General features: G+C 44.4%; 1 protein-coding gene across 4 annotated transcripts in view; it reads left to right on the top strand.

The window, feature by feature from the left end:
• Gpcpd1 (glycerophosphocholine phosphodiesterase 1) overlaps positions 1-3,627 on the top strand; it is a 57,222-nt gene extending 53,595 nt beyond the window's left edge. For all 4 annotated transcript variants that reach the window (XM_028878626.2, XM_028878627.2, XM_028878628.2 and 1 more), the window contains one exon: positions 2,295-3,627. In XM_028878626.2, coding sequence (XP_028734459.1) covers positions 2,295-2,484 — 190 coding nt within the window. In that variant the 3' untranslated portion in view covers positions 2,485-3,627. The remainder of the gene's footprint in view (positions 1-2,294) is intronic.
• The last annotated feature ends 16,025 nt before the right edge of the window (positions 3,628-19,652 follow it).

Here is a 19,652-nt window from a genome sequence, read left to right as displayed (position 1 = left end):
TGTAAATATTTGTATGTTTTCTTTGAAAGTCTTGTCCCGGTTCATGTTACTGTATCAGAAGTCATTTCTTACTAGGATTTTCTAACATTTCACCATCATTGCTCCATTTTCAATGTTACCGTTGAAAACGGTGAAGTCACATTGGTTGCTGTTTCCTCAAGTATAATTTGTTTTCCCCATGAGGCTTCAGAGAAACTACTCTGTTACCAGTGTTCTGAAATCCCAGAGATGGACCTTCTATCTAAGTCTGGTTTCACCCTTGTCCTGAGAGCACTGGGTACACTTTCTAGCCTGTTGGTGTGTGTCATTAAAGACCTGGCTGGGCATGTAGCATAGTTGGTACAGTGTTTGCCTAGAATGCACAAAAACCCAGTGTGTTTCCAGCACAGCACAGACTTGGTGTGGTGGTGCATGGCTGTAACCCAAAACACTCACAAGACCAGAAATTCAATTCCAAAGCCACATGAGACCCTGTTTTGGGGATTGCAGAGATGTGGAACTTTGGGGTGGAATGTAGCTCAGTGATAGAGTAGGTGCTGGAGAAAATCAGGGGTGTTGTACAGCATTTCTGAGGTTCCTGTACTTTACATGTTTCTGGATTTATTTTCTTTATGTAAGTCCTCTATATTGTTAGCTCTTGGACCACACTTGTGATCCTTTCTTTGTTTTTCTCTTTTCATCCTATTCTGGAAGACTGAACCTTTCCACCTGTTCCTGTAGAGTTTTCCATATATGCTATTGTGTTTTGAATTTCTAAAGACATTGTTTTGTGCTGAAAGTGCTATTTAGGGAACATGTAGTAGCCTCTTCTCACATGATGGTTGTTTTATTTTTGTCTTTTTTTAAGTTTTATATATATATATTCCATGCTTAAAAGTATTCTTGGCCTCCCAGATGAGCTTGAAATCTAGGAAATTATTAGAAGCTCAGGGTGAGAGAGCGGGATTGTTGACTGGGGCATCGTTATAGAATGGATGGTCTTGGTGGCCTGCTTGTTCAGACCTCTGAGGTTAGTGTTTAGGGCTTTCTTGTTTGGCTGATGGGATCCTTCCTAAGAGAATGTCTGCATCATACCTGGGGACTGACTGGCTGCCACTGTGGTCATCCGAGGACACCTGAGGACAGGAAGGGTTGCCTCTGTGTTTGACGAGTTTACATGTTTTTTTGCTGCTGGTAGAAGCAGTGGTGGTCTTCTAAAATACCAAGCCCTCCCCCCGGGCCTCATCTTCCATTCTAAGAGACATCTATTCACTTTAGAAGTCAGTGTCAGGGAGGGGCAGCTGTGGCCAGACAGAGAGAGATATTTAATTGCTGCTCAGACTCCACCTCATCTTTTCCCCCCTCCCCTTCACTTTCAGATCAAGGGGAACTTGTGCTACTTTTAAAAGCTATTTTCCTGTGAATGGCTGGTGATTGATCTTTTCACATTTTTGCTAACTGAAGTTTTTGTTTTTTGTTTTTTTGGTAACTAAATAAATATTTTTACTAATACTGCAGCCGCCGTGCGCGTCCCACCCCCCCACCCCCACCGCCACCCAGTTTCCACAATTTCACTGGTTTGTTATTTGGCATATTCCTGTGCTTTTAAAATTACCTTAAATTTTAATGGGATGTGAGAAGGGTGTGAAATTAGAAGCTGCTTGTCATCCTTTTGCACGTGTTCAATTTTGTCTTTTTCTTTGGTCGGTTGAATGGATGGATGGTTTTCAGTGCTGGGGACCAAACCGAGAGTGTCATTCATGCTAGAGAAGTGCTAGATCTCAAATCTTTGTCTTGCTGTGCACAGGTATTTCATAGAGTTTAAAACTGTCTTCCTTCCTGTGACATCATGAAGATTCTCTATGGCCCTGGGTTGTTGCTGGGCTTTCACAGGGCAGCATGTGAAGCTGGTCTCTGCTGTGGACATGCCTCATTCACCAGAGGCTCTCTGCTCTTTCCACACTAGATATTGATCATCTGTGACTTAAGTCATTGGGGACAAGTCCCAGCTTTCAGGAACTTTTCCTGTTGTAAAATAAGGCATCACTGATAAATCGACTTGGAGGCATACACTTCCAGAATTATTAGAAAACTACAGATTCCATTTTCTGATTTAAAGAATTACTTTAAAACCAGGCATATAAAAGAACAGTTTTATAAAGACTGTGGTCTTTATCATACAGCAGAGTAAAAATCTCTGTAATGAGGATATTCCAGGCACTTAAAAATGGATTTTCTTGAAAAGATTAAGTCATGCAGCCTTTAATAAAAATGGAATTACATTATTTTGTGTGTGTGTGTTTGTTTCACCATAGGATATACGATTGGATGCCTGAACAGCCAAATATATTCCAAGTGGAGCAGTTGGAGCGCCTGAAGCAAGAAGTGCCGGAGCTTAAGAGTTGTTTGTGTCCCCCCGTTAGCCACTTTGTCCCTTCTTCTTTCTGCGGGGAGCCTGATATCCATGTAGACGCCAACGGCATTGATAATGTGGAGACCGCTTAGTTTGTAGTGCGCAGAGGACGTTTGGGGCATACACCACTGCTCTGATGTTTCATCGTTGAGCACTGCTTCCCTGCCTTTTAGGTTTCTCAGTCCAATGAAGCAATAATGAAGTATTTTACTATTTCATTACAGTTCCTGCAAGAATATCAAGTATGCTATTTTTATCACTTGGCCAGGTATAATTACCAATCCATCTGTACAATGAGAAAATGTACTGTTAAATATTTTCAATGGAATATCTAAGCCTATAATGTCATTAAAAGCATAATACTTGGAAATTAATTATATAAATATCTGATATTTAAAGTTTAGGCTTTTCATTTAATTAGGTCTTAAATCTTCAATGCATGAGAAAAATGATTGCATAATTATACCTGACCATGGAAAAAATAAGTACCTCAAATGCATGCGTTTGCACTGGTGGCTCCAGCTATACAGATCCTTGTGTCCTCTGTGTGCATAGGTATCTTTACACGAGTTGATATGGACATGCACCCTTTTCATTCAGTATAAACCTCAGACTGCTGCCATTCCCCACTGACCCAAACCAGCCTGCAGATGAACCATGACATTTGTTTCACAAACCTTTCAAAACTGTTTTGCATAAATGTTAAAATTCAAGAATGCTGCAGGGTAACTTAATGTATAAAATGTTAGTAAGAAGTATATATTGCATATATAGTAGTATAGATCACAATATATAAATTTGACTCAATGCATGCTTTAGGTTTTAAGCATGAGATTGTACATGTTTACTGGTAAGTCCTTGCATCTGGTGCTAGGTGAGTGATAAGATGTCAAGGACTGAAAATATTTTGTCACCTAAAAAACAAAGTCTGTTTGTGGACACTTTGAATATGCTTATTTAGTGTCTCACTACCTAGTAAATTGCTGTGTGTGTGTTACACAGTAGTTAAATTCCCATGCAGAAAAATAAATGTCCTGAATTCTCAAATTGGTATTCTTTATTGTTTAATATATATATCATGTATGTAATTTATTTAGTAATGTAGAATTCTTACTGTGTATAAATGCATGTTTTTAGGATTATACTAAGACTTCTTCATTAGAAAGCAGATTGTATTGATAAAACTGTAACTTCAGAATGAATGTTAAATAAAATGACAGATTTATTTTTTTCTTTATCTTAAAAATGAAATTTCAAGAAGGTGTTACTTTTGTAGAATGGTTTATAATGGTATTTTGACAAATAGGAATTTCCTTCTGATCATACAGACTGGCTCACTCCTCTTTCTCAGTGTGTTCCTACTGAGGCAAGTTGTTCATGTACTGACAGATTTTGACAGGAGCCAAGACCCTAAGACTTGAAATGACAAAGTGTACCTTGTTTTTGTTTTTGTTTTTTCGTGACGACCTGTGTCGTCCTGGCTGTCCTGGAACTCACTGTGTAAACCAGGCCGGCTTTGAACTCTCAGAGCCATCTGCCTGCCTCTGCCTCCTGAGTGCTATTAAAGTCGTGCGCCACCACCTTTGGTTTCCTGGTTTGTTTTTAACGGTGCAGCCATGGGGTTGGTCAGCTCTTCACCGTGGGAAGATGGGTTCTGCCGTCCTGTGGCATTGCATTATAGCAATGTTTAATGGAACACAGTTCAGGAAATGACCCTCTGCAAGGGTGCTCCTATAGCTTTCCCACGTCAAATGGGCGTCTCACGCTTTCACACAGTTGGTGCCTTCAGAAACAACTGGTTTTCTTCTGTAGACCTACGCACCATGTGGTGAGTACCCCCTTTGCTCTATAGTTTTGTTCTGTGGTCCTTCCCACGGCTTTCCACTTCCGGCTCCATGGTGGTGTCCGGGGCAGGAGGGAAGCAAAGGGGTGCAGCGGAGTTGAAGGAGAGGAGTTGATATGGAGCGTGGGTTTAGTTTGTAGAGAAGAGCTGGGGTGACGACAACACAGAACCCGGCTTCTCTTCCTGTTACCTGAGCTAACCCAGGCCTCCACGTCACGAGCTCTTACCTTTCCACTCTACTCAGCCAGGCTGTGCCTGTGACCAGCCCTGCACCACCCCTGCACCCTTGTGTCCTGTGCTTGGAAGTCTCCCAATCACTTTGCACCATACTCTCTGCCATCTAACTTTCCCGACTGCCAGCACTGTTGAAAGCGAGGGACCCATAGTCTATTGTGTTTGCAGTGATCTTCCTGAGAAGCCTTGGGACAATCCAGAGAGACACAGTGGTTAGGACAGAGTTAGCCACTAGTTAACCATAGAGGCCAGGCAGTGGTGGCTCACACCTTTAATTGCAGCACTTGGGAGGAGGAAGCAGGAAGATCAGGAGCTCAAGGCCACCCTGGGCTACATAATATTGATCCAGTCTAAAAAAGAAACAGCCAGGTAGTGGTGGGCACATGGCTTTGATCCCAGCACTTGGGATATTATGCCTTTAAATCCAGGACTATCGAGGTAGAGACAGGAAGTGATATGGCTGGGTGGAGAGAGGAATATAAGGCAGGAGGAGACAGGAGCTCAGCTCCCTTTCAGTCTGAGGATTCCTAGATCTAAGAAATCTTTCTAGTGGCTGGCTGCTCTGCTTCTCTAATCTTTAAAAGGCAAGCTTTGTTAGAGCGTCATAAAAATATCACCACACACTGTTGACATTCATCTTACTTACCTTATTTTTATTTCCACAATGCTTGAAATGTACTTGCTATGAATGTACATTTTGAAGTGGCTTATGTATAGCTTATGGGATAGCTTTTTTTTTTTTTTTTAAAGATTTTATTATGTATAGTGTTCTGCCTGCATGTATGCCTGCCCACCAGAAGAGGGCACCAGATCTTATTATAGATGGCTGTGAGCCACCATGTGGGTGCTGGAAATTGAACTCAACTCAGGACCTCTGGAAGAGCAGCCAGTGCCCTTAACCTCTGAGCCATCTCTCCAGCCCCGGGATAGCTTAATTGATGTCAGGTTTTTTTGGGGTTTTTGTTTGTTTGGTTGGTTTTTTTGTTTCTGTTGTTGTTGGTTTGGGTTTTTTGTTTGTTTGTTTTGTTGGTTTTTCCAAGACAGGGTTTCTCTGTGTAGCCCTGGCTGTCCTGGAATTTGTTCTGTAGACCAGGCTGGCCTTGAACTCAGAGATCTGACTGCCTCTGTTTCCTGAGTGCTGGGATCAAAGGCATGTGTCACTGTGCCTATCTGATGTCAGTTTTACATGGAAAGGTTTAATGTTAAATTATTTTTATACTTTCTGGAAAGTTTTATAAGATGGTTCTCTGGCATTGCTCCCTGGAACTGTGTACAAGCCCTGCTGAGTGCAGACCAAGGCACACAGTTCCCTCCTGAAGGTGGTGGTGTCTGGGAAGGTAGAGTTTGTTGGGCCTGTGTGGTGTAGTCCAGCTTGCTAGGCGTGATGGACGATCATTGTCTCTTCCTGCCTTTTCCCCCATAGCTGTCACTGTATCATCAATGCTTAGGCAAGCTCAATGGCATCCCAGGTTATCCTTGCAGCCCAGACTTCCCCAGAGTAACCTGTCCAGTCTCTGTTTAGCTAAGTGAAGGGCACCTAACAGCTTTTCTAAGCTACCTTCTAACCCTGACCCCCTGCCGTGGCTTTTCTCTTGCTGAACCCATGTGATTATGTGATAAGGCAGCTGCACAGTTGTTTCCAGTTAACTTTCTCCCATGTATTTAATAATGTGAGAGTAACTTGATCACATGCCAGAGAGTCCACTTAGCATTTGAAACAGTGTTATGTTGATTTGCTACATTTAAATATTGAGGCGGGTTAGACGCAACACTAATGTTTTAAAAGTAATCATTCTAACTAACACTTTACTCAAAATGTTTGTTTGCATTTATTGTTTGCTTTTAGCATTTGTGCACTTAAAAGTTCATTCCTAGATGGATCTTAACTCTGAGGTTTTGTTTTGTTTTTTTATACAGTGCTTATTTTTTTATTACATTTTATTTTGTGTTTGCATGTGGGTGTGCATTCGGGCATGTTCACATGCCACAATGCTCATGTGGGTTCTGTGGACTGAACTCAGGCCATCAGGCTGATGGGTGTCTTAACATCTAAGTAATCTCACTGGCCCATAAATGGGCTTTTAAACAAATTTCCTCTGTTCAACTGTTTCAGTGGTGAGCAGTTAATTTTTGTTCATTGATCATAGCTCTAGCTGCCTCATGGATTCATTTAATCAAAATAGTTTGAGCACTCTGACATGAGTGGGTGGAAAGGAAAGAGGAATACTATTTAGTCTCAGGGATTTCCTAAGTACCTGGTCCTTTCTAGTTTTAAGAACTATCCTGTACATTTTATTAGCTAGTGCACTCACAGGCAGCCTGGATTTTTGTTCTGTCAGTTTGCGTGCTGAACCAACAGATGACTGCCAGAATTAAACAAAACAAAACTCAGTTTCTTCTCCTTTTTTGGGAGAGCCAGCCCCCAATAAGAGGTGTTGAATTAATTTGATGAGTTTTTGGAGGTTTAGCAAATAGTCCTGGTTTTTCACTCATCTTCATTGTAATGTGATGAAGGAGTGAGTAAGTCTCATTTGTTCTGTAGTGCTGACTACAGTTGAATGTGTGCAGCCTACTCACCCACCTGTCCCCACACTTAGAGTTTTCAGAAAAGGCTGCTTTACAGGGCCAGGTTTAACCCCAGCACTCTGGAGGGACAGCCCACCGCTGACATGCAGTTGTTATTTAATAACCTGGGGCTTCTGGGAGTTTATCACCCACACAGCTTACCACTGTGAAAGGGTTTGCTTTGGTTTGGCTTTTCATTCTTGAGACAGGGTTTCTCTGTGTAGCCCTGGCTGTCCTGGAACTCAGAGATCCCCCTGCCTCTACCTCCTGAGTAATAAGACTAAAGGTGTGGGCCACCGCCATGCTGGACTTTTTTTTTTTAATTAGCTTACAAAGTAACAGGTTTCCTTGAGGCCTTATCAGATAGCATCCCCCCTACTTTTCACCCCATCTCCCTGACCTGCCCCCTCCTTGCTGAAACCTGGTAAAGACTCTTGTCACAAGAGTTCAGAACAGGTGGAAATCAGTGAGGAGGGCACATCTGCTCTGCATTTGGGGGTATTCTTTTCATGTTGTCTTCCAATTTCCTTACTGATGGTTACTATGTGTAGATTAATATGTTTATTACATCTTAAGTATTAAACCATCTTTTTCTTTCCAAATTTTCCAACTCATTCTCACTCATGTACCCCTGATTTTACTTCACTCTTTTCCCTTTTTAGATTATGCTTTAGTTGTTAAATAGAAGTATAACTTCCATTTTTCTATGAATACTCTCAATTTAAAATTATTTTATTTGTTTAGAGACAGAATTTTGCTTTTGGTTCAGGACAGCCTAAAACTCACTAATTAGCCTAGGTTGGCCTCATTCCTGATTTTTTTTTTCTGTCTCAACCCATCAAGTGCTGGGATTACCAGCTTGACTGTCTCAGCCATAATGGTCTCAATCTTTTTGATTTCAGCATACTTTCCAAGGTGTTCTTTCATGAACTCCTGTTCTGTTTGTTTGGGGCCTTGCTTTTTCTTAGCATTTAGTTATGTAAGGGGGAGGGGTTGTGTGTATGAGTGTGTGTGTGTCTGTGGGCATGTGTGCATATGTATATGCTTTGGAATTAAGTGAGCATATTTTTCTCATTTCTTCTTTCTTCCAACATCTAGTGGTCTTGTAGTTTTATCCCTTGAGAGCTCCAGACCTCAATGTGAACCCAAGTACACCATTTATACCTGGTAGTTAATGACCAGAAGAGGCAGGGGACCAGAGTTAAGAATGTGGTTTGTGTAGTGGAGGTCTCTGTTTCTGCACTTCCCAGCATGTACTTTCAAGAGCCAGCTGAATGCAGTCTTTGGGCTGTAAGACAAGGTGCCCTTTCCCCCAACCCTCTCCCAGGTAGGGGAGGGCATGGGAGCAGCCGGCCAGACTCCTGGATTGTCCTATCTTATTTAGAGGGACAGAGCTTGGGACATGTGTACAGGTCTCCTTAAGCCTAGCTCTTAGTCCTTCTGACCTGGTATTTTTGGACATTCCTTTCTTTCATTCTGTGAGATTTCTTACTTCTTAAACACTTTCTTCTAGTGTCAGTTTAAGCTGTTCTGAGGCCTTTCATCATATTTGTGAATGAAAATACAGGTTTGTAAAATGTTCCAACATAATTTTGTGTAGGTTTTCATTTTAGCAGCTTGCATTTTATTCTCACAGTAAGATAGATTGCATACTTAGCACTAATAAACATTTTAAAAATTGTTTTAGGTTGATTTATTAGTGTTTGGCCTGCATGTATGTATGTGTGCTGTGTGCATACCTGGTGTTTGTAGAGGTCAGAAGCCTCCATTGGATGCCCTGGAACCAGACTTATGGGTTGTTATGAGCCACTGTAGGTGCTGGGAACTGAACTTGGGTTTTCTGCAAGAACAGCAGTGCCCCTAACTGCTGAGGGATCTCCAGTCCCAATAAGCATATGTCAATTCAAGTATATAATTAAAATGTTTATTATTTTATTTGAGAGTTTCATATATGTATATAATGCATTTTGATCAAATCCACCCCATAGTCCCCTCAGTGTTCTCTCTGTTTTGAGTGTTCTTTCTTAAACTGTTTAAGGATTTATTTATTACAATTTTGTTTATATGAGTGTTTTGCTTACATGTATGTGTGTATACTATGTGCCTGCCTGGTACTGTCAGAAGTCAGAAGGTGTTGAATCCCTTGGAACTGGAATTCCAAACACTTGTGAGCTACCTGGTAGACACTCAGTAGACACTGAGCCCAGATCCTCTAAAAAAGCAGAAATGCTCTTAAACTGTAGTAGCCATGTGTTAATTAAAAAAAAAAAAATCCCACTGAGTGCACTTAGTGCTGGCAGCGTGTGCATGAGTGTGGGGACCCCTGGAGTGTGGCAGCCTCTCAGAGGACTCTCCCTCTCCTGGAAACCACTAATTGACAATAGCTCTGAAGCTAGGCGTGGGCTTTCATGATTCCCCCATCCCATCCATGCTGGGGTTGGGGATGGCCTGATCTTGCACATGTTTTAGGCATGCTGTCAAAGTCATGAATTCATGTGTGCAAGTGTGGTGTCCTGTGGTGCCTGGAAAATACTGTTTCTCTAGTTACCCGCTACTTCTGGCTTCAATCTTTCGGACCCCTTGTCCTGCTTAGATTTTTGTGAACTTGACACAGCTGAAGTTATCTTGGGAGGAGGAACCTGAATTGAGAAAACTCCTTAATCAGATGGACTGTAGGCAAGTCTTTAGGACATTTTCTCCACTATTGATTGTGGTGGAAGGGCCAAGTTTACTGTGGCTGATGCCACCCCTGGGCAGATGGTCCTGGGTAGGTTATAAAGAAGCTGAGAAGACCTTGAATAATAAGCCGGCAAGCAGCACACCTCCATGGCTTCCTCTCCTGGTTCCTGCCTGGGCTTCCCTCAATGGACTGTGACCCAGTATACACAAGTCAAATAAACCCTTTCCTCTCCAAGTTGCTTTTGATCATGTGTTTTATCACAGCAATAGAAGGCAAACTAAGACAGCCCTCTCTCAGTGACCTCTGAACCTGGGGTAAGGACTTCCTAAATAGGACTCTGATCACACAGGAAGTGTGGCAAATGGGCCTCATGAAATTCATGAGCTTCTGTTCAGCAAAGGAAATTTGAGTGAAAAGCAGCCTTTAGAATGAGAGAAAAAGCCTTGCCAGCTGACATTGGATTAGTAGTGAGAATATGCAAAGAACTCAAGAAACTAAACATCAAAAAAACAAATGGCCCAATTAAAAATGTGCTATGGAGCTGGACAAAGTGTTCTCGAAGAAGAAAGACAAATATTTAAAGTGCCCTCTAGCTGCATTAATCAGGGTTCTCTAGAGGAATAAAACCAATGGGGTGAATGTGTGTATATTTTTTTTAAAGATTTATTTATTATGTATACAGCATGTATGACTGCATGCCTAAGGAGGGCGCAATATCTCATTTATAGATGGTTGTGAGCCACCATGTGGTTGCTGGGAATTGAACTCAGGACCTTTGGGAGAGCAGTCAGTGCTCTTAACCTCTGAGCCATCTCTCTAGCCCGAATGTGTGTATATTAAAGCTGGTTGTGGTGCCTCATACCTTTGTTTCCAGCACTCAGGAGGCAGAAGCAGGAGGATCTCAGGTAGTTTTAAGGCCAGCCTAGTCTACATAGGACAGCTAGAGCTACATGGTAGACCCTGTGTCAAAATCAACAGCAAAACAAGTCAGCTTTAAAAAAACAACAGCTGAATTCTGCCCGAGAAGCTGAAGACCTGGTACTCTGTGCTTTAAGCTGGGAGCATCAACAGGTGGAGGAGTCATGTATCAGCTGTCTCTTGCACTGGGGAACAACAGCTGGTACTTAGTCCACAAGGCCTCAGTGTCCCCAATCTGGTGCCCAAAGCTTCCTCAAGAGCCACTGGTCTCTAGTCAATGATGAAAGCTTAGAAGCGCTGTCTGATATCCACTAAGGACTCAGCAGCAGCAGCAAGGGGATCAACTCTGCAGGAAGAGATAAGGTGGAATGAGCAGAAGGTGAGATGGCCTTTCTTCTGCCACATGATATTTTTTTTCCCAAAGATGAAAGCCCAAGAAGTCAGAGTAATAGCCAAGCGCTAAAAACCTTACCCTTCACTGCTGCTGCTGTCCTCAGCAAGTGCGCTACTTCCTGTGTATCTCTTTATATAGACTTTCTGTTCTGCCTTCTCATTGGTTGTAAACCCAACCACATGACCTCATCACTGTCCATCTATACAGACCTCCAGGTCTTCTATGGTTGGTATTGAGATTAAAGGCATTGCCACACGATTTTTATCTAGGCTGTTACCAGAAGGCACTGCCCACAATCGGGGTGGGTCTTCCCACACTGATCAAGACAATAGGGATGGGGTTTATAGAGCCCGGGGGGGGGGGGGTAGCTGCTGCTCCTGTAGAGGATCTGGGTTCCATTCCCAGCAGTCATGGCAGTTCGAAACCACCTATGACTGCGGTTCTGGCAATCCTCGGGCACCAGGTGTGCATGTGGTGTACACACGTGCATGCAGGCATTCACACGTACACATAAAAGGCAACAGGACAGTTTTTCAGGTTGCCACTTCTTACCCAGGGGATTCTAATTTGTGGCAAGTTAACATTAAAACCAACCAGAATATTATCCATCAGGAAAATGCGAGCTAAATATAATTTGAAATTTTGTTTCACTCCAGTCAGAATGGCTGTTAGGAAGAAATAACTCACATGGATGAGGCTGTGGGGAAAAGGGAGCACTCATTTATGCTGTTGGTGGAAGTGAAAAATGGTGTAAACTGGCACTAACTATGAAATCATTGTGGAAGTTTGTCACAAAAAATAAAAATAAAAAATAGGACTGCCATATGACCCAGCTACATCATTCCTGGCTCCATACCCCAAAGACTCTGTCCCAGTACAGAGATATTTGCATCTCCATGTTCCTTGCCACTTTATTGCTGGAGCCAGGTAATGGTACCAGCCTAGACATCCACCATCTGAGGAGTGGAAAATTAAACTGTACATTTGCACACTGAAATTGAATCAACTACAAAGAACAATGAAAGTATAAAACTCACAGGAAAATAGAACTGGAAAATATTAGACTGAGATAACCAAGGCTCAGAAAAACAATGTGCTCTTTCATGAGTGGATTCTAACACTGAATTGTTGGATTAATGTGTTTAACTTGGAGGGCTTGTAGCATGGCCAGGAAACTAGAAAAGGGACATTAGAGGAAAAGGAAGAAAAAGAGGCATTAAGGGAGAGGAGAGCAGAACACATGTGATACCAAGGTAGGGATAGAGGTGAATACTGGGGATGGAAAGACTGCAGAGAGGCAAGGGATAGCCAAAACTAAGGATGTAGGAACCATACGGAAATCTACTACTTTGTAATGTTAAAGAAAGGCTGGATTGGAGATACCTGGGTGGGTGTATAATGCTCCCCACAGAAGCTTTCCGCTAGCTCCTGGAGTGGGATACTTCCACACAAGCTGTTGGTCAGAGAGGCCTCAGAGGCCATAAAAACAATACAGGCCACTGCCTTTGCTCTTGGTTGCCCAGAAGAGCTGGGGGGTTCGGAAGACACTGTTGCTGAAGATACCACACTTTAGTTGCAGGACATGGAGAAAGAAAGCTGGAACCAAGCTGGAACATTCCTCCCCGTGGGCTAGTTTTCATAGTGTTGGAAGGTGCTGTGCAGGCTGCTGGAAGAGAAAGTCAAATGTTTTACCCAGAGGTGAATCCTATATAAGCTACGAAAATGACCTTCCAGGCCAGAGGGGCTACTGGAACAACACTGGCAGGACTGTTAGAGGTGCCAACCATTTTCTTATTGGATTTGAGGGTGGTACCACAGGAGGGAATTCATGCCTGGTACTGTAAACCTGACCAAGAGCTCATAGGTTGCGAGATAATAGGCCCTGGGGGAGCCTACCACTGTTGTTTTGCCAAATAGACATGTTGTCAAGCTGCCTTCTAAATATGTTTGTTCCTATAGGTTTGTACTGCTGTCAGCCTTGGTCAGAGAGGCTTCTTTTTCCTTTAATGTAGTGATTCATAACTGGCTAATGGGCTGGTGATGTAAGCAAACAGAAGAGATAGATTGGTAACTGAGATCCTGACTTGGCGGACCTAGTACTCGTTATGTAGACCAGCTGGACCTCAAAATCATAGAGATCCTTCTGCCTTTCCAGGGATTAAAAGTATGTGACACTAGGCCCAGCCCATGTGCTCGTCTTTGTCAACTTCACATAAACTAGAGACACCAAAAAAGACAAAACATCAATTAGAAGTTGCCTCCATCAGACAAGCCCATGGGCATGGGGAGGGGGGCTTCTTGATTAATGACTGGTGTGGGAGGGCCCAACCCACTTGGAGCAGTGCTTCCCTTGGGAATGTAGTCCTGGTTTGTATAAGAAAGTAAGGTGAGACAGGCCATGGGGACTATGGTGGTTTGAATAAGAATGGCCCCCACATTTGAATAGTTATCAGGGAATGGCAGTACTTGAAAAGGATTAGGAGTCATGGTCTTGTTGGAGCAGGTGTGGCCTTGTTGGAGGAAGTATGTCCCCTGGGGGTGGGCTTTGAGGTTTCAAAAGCCCAAGCCAGTCTCTCAGTGCCTCTCCCTGCTGTCTGCAGATCTAGAGGTAGAACTCTCAGCTCCTTCTCCAGCACCATGTCTCCGCGAATGCCACCATGTTCCACCATGATGATAATGTATTGAACCTCTGAAACTGTAAGTAAGCCCCAGTTAAATGCTTTCTTTTGTGTTTCCATGGCTATGGTGTCTCTTCATAGCAATAGAACACTTACTAAGATAGGGAACAATCTAGTAAGTAGTATTTCTTCATAGTTCCTTCCTAGAGTTTCTGTCCTGACTTCTCCCAATGACAGACCTGGGTGTAGCACAATGTACCTGGCTCCCCTAGAAATCTCTTGGCCTTTTCCCTGCACAGAGCTACAGGCTCCCATCTTTGAAGAGTGGTGTAAGTTCCCATTCCTGGTAACAATCATATTCATACAGTTTCCATTCAAGTATATTCTGAACACATGGGCTATGCTTAGTGAGGCAAAACTGCATCTCCTGGTAACCTTTGAGAGACAATCTATTTACCCTCTTATGACTATGCATAATTGGCTGTGCATATGACTAAAACCAGATGCATTATGGGTGGGGGCAGTAGAGAAATGTTTGTATAACCTAATCTACCAATCAAAATAGAGAACTATCCAAACTATACCCAGGCCCTCCTCTTGAACCCTTTAAAAGCAACCTCAAACAATAATTGTGGCCCTAGATTATTCTCATTCATGTGGCTGCTGTCAAGCTCGCTGGCATATCTCTGTAATCTGCATGACTGCTGCTCCACATAAATCGTCTTGCTTCTTTGCAAATCTGTGGGTTTACAGTTCTTTGGGTAAGAGGTCAAGAACCTGGAAACTCCTGGCTTAGACCTGGACTGCTGATAACACTGAGGAGACATGGCTGTTGAGTCCCCAGACATGGGACATCTGTGTCAACCCCCTCCAGGGCTCAGGGGACATTGTGAAGTGAGGGTGAGAAGAATGTAAGAGCTGAAGCATGGGAGGGCTGCTGCACAATGATGTCTCCTGGACAATTCACAGCCCCTCACAACTATGAAATCGCAGGAGCTGTTGTTATCTGCCCAGGACGGAGTCCGTCAACAGTTTACCATGGATGAGAGATGGACTCCTTAGGCCCCATCTGTAGTCAGAAGTTTTCCTGTGTCCTGGCTGGCTGTTGGTTGGGACAGATCTCTCCCATTCACATCCACCAAGTAAGCACACAGAGGTTTATATGAATTATAGCTGCTTGGCCATTAGCTCAGTCATTAGCTTATTACTGACTAGCTCTTACACTTAAATTAACCCATAATTCTTATCTATGTTTAGCCATGTGGGTTGGTACCTTTTCTCAGTTCTGCCTTGTCATCTTGCTTCCTTTGTGTCTGGCTGGTGACTCCTGACTCAGTCTTCCTCTTCCTAGAATTCTCCTTGTCTTTTTATCCTGCCTATACTTCCTGCCTGGCTACTGGCCAATCAGTGTTTTATTAAAAACCAGTGTACAAAAGCATTATCCCACAGCACCCATCCGCATGCCAAGGAGTTGTTAGCAGTAATGGTTGCTGGGGTGAGGGGGTATCTCCTCAGGAGTGCAGTCACGGATAAGTCGCCCATGCTGCAGTGAGTAATTCCTTACCCATGCTCCTGCAAGCAGCCATCATTAAACTCAGTGGGTCACGGGGGAGTGGGGGAAGCAGGCATGGGATGGGGTGGGGAACTTGTTGGAAAGAAGAAAGGTTTCAGTGGGAGATGGAGGTTGATGAGGGTAAGGAGGTGAAAATGGCCAAAATTCATTTTATACATTTATGAAATCAAGTAAGTTTTGTTTGTTTTTATTGTTGTTGTTTGTTTTTGTTTCTTGGTTTTTCGAGACTAGGTTTCTCTGTGTAATGGTCCAGGCTATCCTGGAACTCCCTCTGTAGACCAAGCTGGCCTGGAACTCACTGAGATCCACCAGTCTCTGCTTCTCAAGTGCTGGGATTAAAGGCGAGCGCCGCCGCGGCCGCCGCCGCCGCCGCCACCACCACCCAGCCATCAAGTAAGTTTTTAAAAGCCTGTTGCAATTCTATTATTTGCAACCTGGCCCTCTGTGTTACAGAATGGAATATTAACAGGCTAGTTTTAACATGCTGTGCCCAAAACTATAACAAGAAACAGTATTCAGGACTATCTTTAAAACATGAATAAGTTGGACTGGGTGTGGTGGCACAAGCCTTTAATTCCAGCACTGGGGAGGCAGAAGCAGAGGGATCTCTGGGAATTCAAGCCAGTCTGATCTATATAGCATATTCTAGTCCAGCCAGGGCTACATGGAGAGACTCTGTTGCAAAAAGCAAAACAAAAAATATGAACAGTCCATTTTCATTTTAAAGAATAATTTTACTCTTCTGTTCTCTGTTTTTAGGGGAGGATGGGGCACGTGGAAGGCAAACAGGGCTGGGTAGCTGAGGGAGTACCCTTGCCTAGAAAGCGTGGGACCTGCGTCCATGGGCAGTATTGGAGAAAACCAGATAGGGACCACCCTCCTCCATGCTACCTGCCCACTCCTCACTTGACGTTTGCTCATGGATGACTGGAAAAGCATCTGGTGAACTAGCATGTCAGGTCTGCAGACCACTGTGGATCGTGGCAGAGAGCACAGAGCTGTGCCTCTTGTCCCTGTGAGCTTAGAGGTTTCGGTCTCCTGACTTCCCTAGCGAGGATCACTAAAGCATGGCTAGCAGGGTCTGCTCAGCCGGGGCAGACACCGAGGGCCAGGAGGGGAGGGAAGGCTGCAGTCTCGGCTCTCCCTTCTGCCTCAGGTTAGGGTCTTGCTTCATTCCCTTTCTTTGCCTGCAACATTGAAAGGGAAATCCCATTCCACCACCTTCTAACAGCAACCTAAGCTGCGACAGAATGGGTAAACACTGCGGGCCTGAGGAGCCTGAGGTAGGAGGAGGGTGAGGGAAGGGTGGAGACTGGGAGAGGGCATGCAGCTCCCTCTAGAGCAGTGGTTCTCAACCTGTGGACCGTGCGACCCGTTGGCTCTATCGGCCTTTTCACAGGAGTCACGTATCAGATGTCCTGCATATCAGATTATTTACATTACAATTTGTAACAGTGGCAAAATCACACTTAGGAAGTAGCAACGATATAATTTTGTGGTTGTGGTCACCACAACATGAGGAACTGTGTTAAAGGGTCGCAGTGTTAGGAAGGCTGAGAACCCGTGCTGCAGGGGTCTGGCTGGGCCTCAGACAGAGGAGATCTGGATCCATCTCCCACGGTTCTGAAGGGAGAAGCCGATCGATTGAAGTGAGGAGGACCGACAGTAACAGAGACCCAAGGTCCAGGCGTCTGAGACTTCCCTGGGAACCTGCAAGGCTCATGGTGCCAGCCGTGACAGGAGCTGTTTGCCAACTCACGGCATTTTGGTTATCCAAGTAATTGGTTCTACAATTGAAAACAAAACAAAAAACAAACAAACAAAAACAAAAAAAGAAGAAAGAAAAAGAAAAGGAAAAAGGAAACCCAGCGCTCTTCTGAAGGACCCGAGGCGCCCGCCTACCCAGGCACATCCTTCTGCTCTGTTTTAGTCGATGTGGATGAGTTCTCCCAAGTGCCTGCAGTGTGTGCCTATGTGCCACACTCATGTCTGGTGCCCGCAGAGGCCAGAAGGCGGCATTGGAACTGGAGTTACAGGGTGTTAGTTAGCCTGCCCTTGGGTGCTGGCACTTGAACCTAGATCTGGAACAGCAGCCGGTGCTTTTAACCGTGGGTCCATCTCTCCAGCCTCCTGTCGTTGTTGAAAATGCTTCTTTTTTTTTTTTTTTTTTTTTTTTTTTTTTTTTTTCGAACAGTTTCTCTGCGTAGCTTTGCGCTTTCTGGAGCTCACTGGTAGCCAGGCTGGCTCGAACTCACAGAGATCGCCTGCCTGCCTCCGAGTGCTGGGATTAAAGGCGTGCACCACCACCGCCCGGCTTGAAAATGCTTCTTGCTAGGTAGCTCTGGCTGGCCTGGAACCTGTAATGACCCTCTTCCCTCTGCCTCCCAAATAATAGGACGACAGCCATGTTCTGCCATGGCCAGACTCTGTAGGGTTTTGTTTTGTTTCTCAGGCTGTCTCCTTACATGGTCAAGGGGGCCTGGACCTTGCCGCAGCCCTCTGTTCATGGCCTCTGAATGTTGAGATTACAGGTGTGCACTACCGTGCCTGGATTTGAATTTCTCTCTTCATGAGTTGCTGATCATTAGTGTCACTGATTCCATTTTGAGGAATATTCTCAATAGATAGCTAAATAATTGTACTAGTTGCAGAACATATTTCCACCAAAGAGGTTTTACTTCATTTTAGAACAGTAGCTACGGTGGTGGTAGTGGTGGTGGTGGTGGTGGTGGTGGTGGTAGTGGTGGTGGTGTTTATCAGGGATTGGAGCAATAAAATTTTAGACACGAGCGCCACCTTGCGGGCACCTCGTGCACCGGGCCACTGCGGCGCGTCAGGCAAAGGGCATAGAGTTCCGTTGTCAAGGCTTCTAATAATTCGAATCCTTCCTTACTCATCTGTAGGACAAAAGTAAGCACTACTATGCCAGGCGGCTGCAGCGGTGTGATGAGGTACGTCAGCCACTGACTCTCTTGCCCGACAGCAGACGAAATTCTTCATAAATGAATGAAGGCAGTTAGGGCCAGCAGCTGGCTTCAGGGGCAAGGTGCGTGTACCCCCTTGACTGAAACGGGAAGAATTTCAACTACACTTGTTGTCTTTTAAGTCTTTGCAACCAGCTCAGAAACGCTGCATGAGCTTGCAGTGAGTTCCTCCTGTAAACGCGTGCATCAGCTTTAAGCTTTAGGATTTCCCCAGCCTCGGTGAATCGGGCCTTTGTGGAACCTGGACGCACTTGGCCTCCACGTGCTCTGAGCAGTCTCCGGAGGGACATCTGGGTACTTCCCAGTTTGGCCTGGTGAGAAGAAAGCTGCTGTCGACATCCATGCACTAGTGTTGTGCACATGTAATCTGCATGAATCCCCTCGACTGTAGTTACCAGGTCCTGTGATTACTGTATGTTCATTTTTTTGGTTTGTTTATCCTCATATTCACATTCTACCGAGTTGGGGTTTTTTTTTTTTTGGTTTTTTTTTTTTTTTTTTTTTGGTTTTTTGAGACAGGGTTTCTCTGTGTAGCTTTGCGCCTTTCCTGGAACTTACTCTGTAGCCCAGGCTGGCCTCGAACTCACAGAGATCCGCCTGCCTCTGCCTCCTGAGTGCTGGGATTAAAGTGTTTGCCACCAACGCCAACGCCGCCGCCGCCGCCGCCGCCGCCGCCGCCACCACCACCACCACCACCACCACCACCACCACCGCCCGGCCCGAGTTGGGTTTTTTAATTGAATTTTTTTTCCTCACATATCCTAATTATGGCTTTCCCTCCCTCTACTCCCCAAGTTCCTTCCCACCTCCCCTCCCATCTGGATCCATTCCCTGTTTGTATCAAATGGGATTCTAAGGGATAATAGTAAAAAAGATAAAACAAACAGGAAAAGCCCAAGAGAAGGCACAAGAATCAAAGAGTTACTTGTTTGCACACTCAGGAATCTCAAAAAACCCACTAAACTGGAAGCCATTATACACACACACACAAGTCCTGGTGCACACCCACGCAGGCCCTGTACACATGGCTTCAGTCTCTGAGTTCATATGAGCATTGCTCATGTTGATTTAGAGGGCCGTGTTTTCTTGGTTGTCCTCCACACTCTCTGGTTCTCTAAACACTTTCTGCCTCCTTTTCTGAGGGATTCCCTGAACCCTGAGGAGAAGGATTGAGGGAGATATCACATTTACTTCTGAGTGTTCTAAGGTCTCTCTCTCTCTGCATAGTGTCTGGCTGTGGGTCTCTGTATTTGTTCCCATCTGCTGCAGGAGGAAGCTTCTCTGATGGCTGAGGTGGTGTTGATCTGCTTCCCAGGCTGGAGTCACATGTTCAGTTTGTTTGTTTGGTTTTTTTTTGTTTTTGTTCATTTGTTTTGAGACAGGGTTTCTCTCTGTAGCCCTGGCTGTCCTGGAACTGACTCTGTAAACCAAGCTGACCTCGAACTCAGAGA

The sequence above is a fragment of the Peromyscus leucopus genome, chromosome 4 (genome assembly GCF_004664715.2).
Source record: "Peromyscus leucopus breed LL Stock chromosome 4, UCI_PerLeu_2.1, whole genome shotgun sequence".
In the NCBI taxonomy this organism is placed as follows: Eukaryota; Metazoa; Chordata; class Mammalia; order Rodentia; family Cricetidae; genus Peromyscus; species Peromyscus leucopus.
This window is presented reverse-complemented; position numbering and strand designations above follow the sequence as displayed.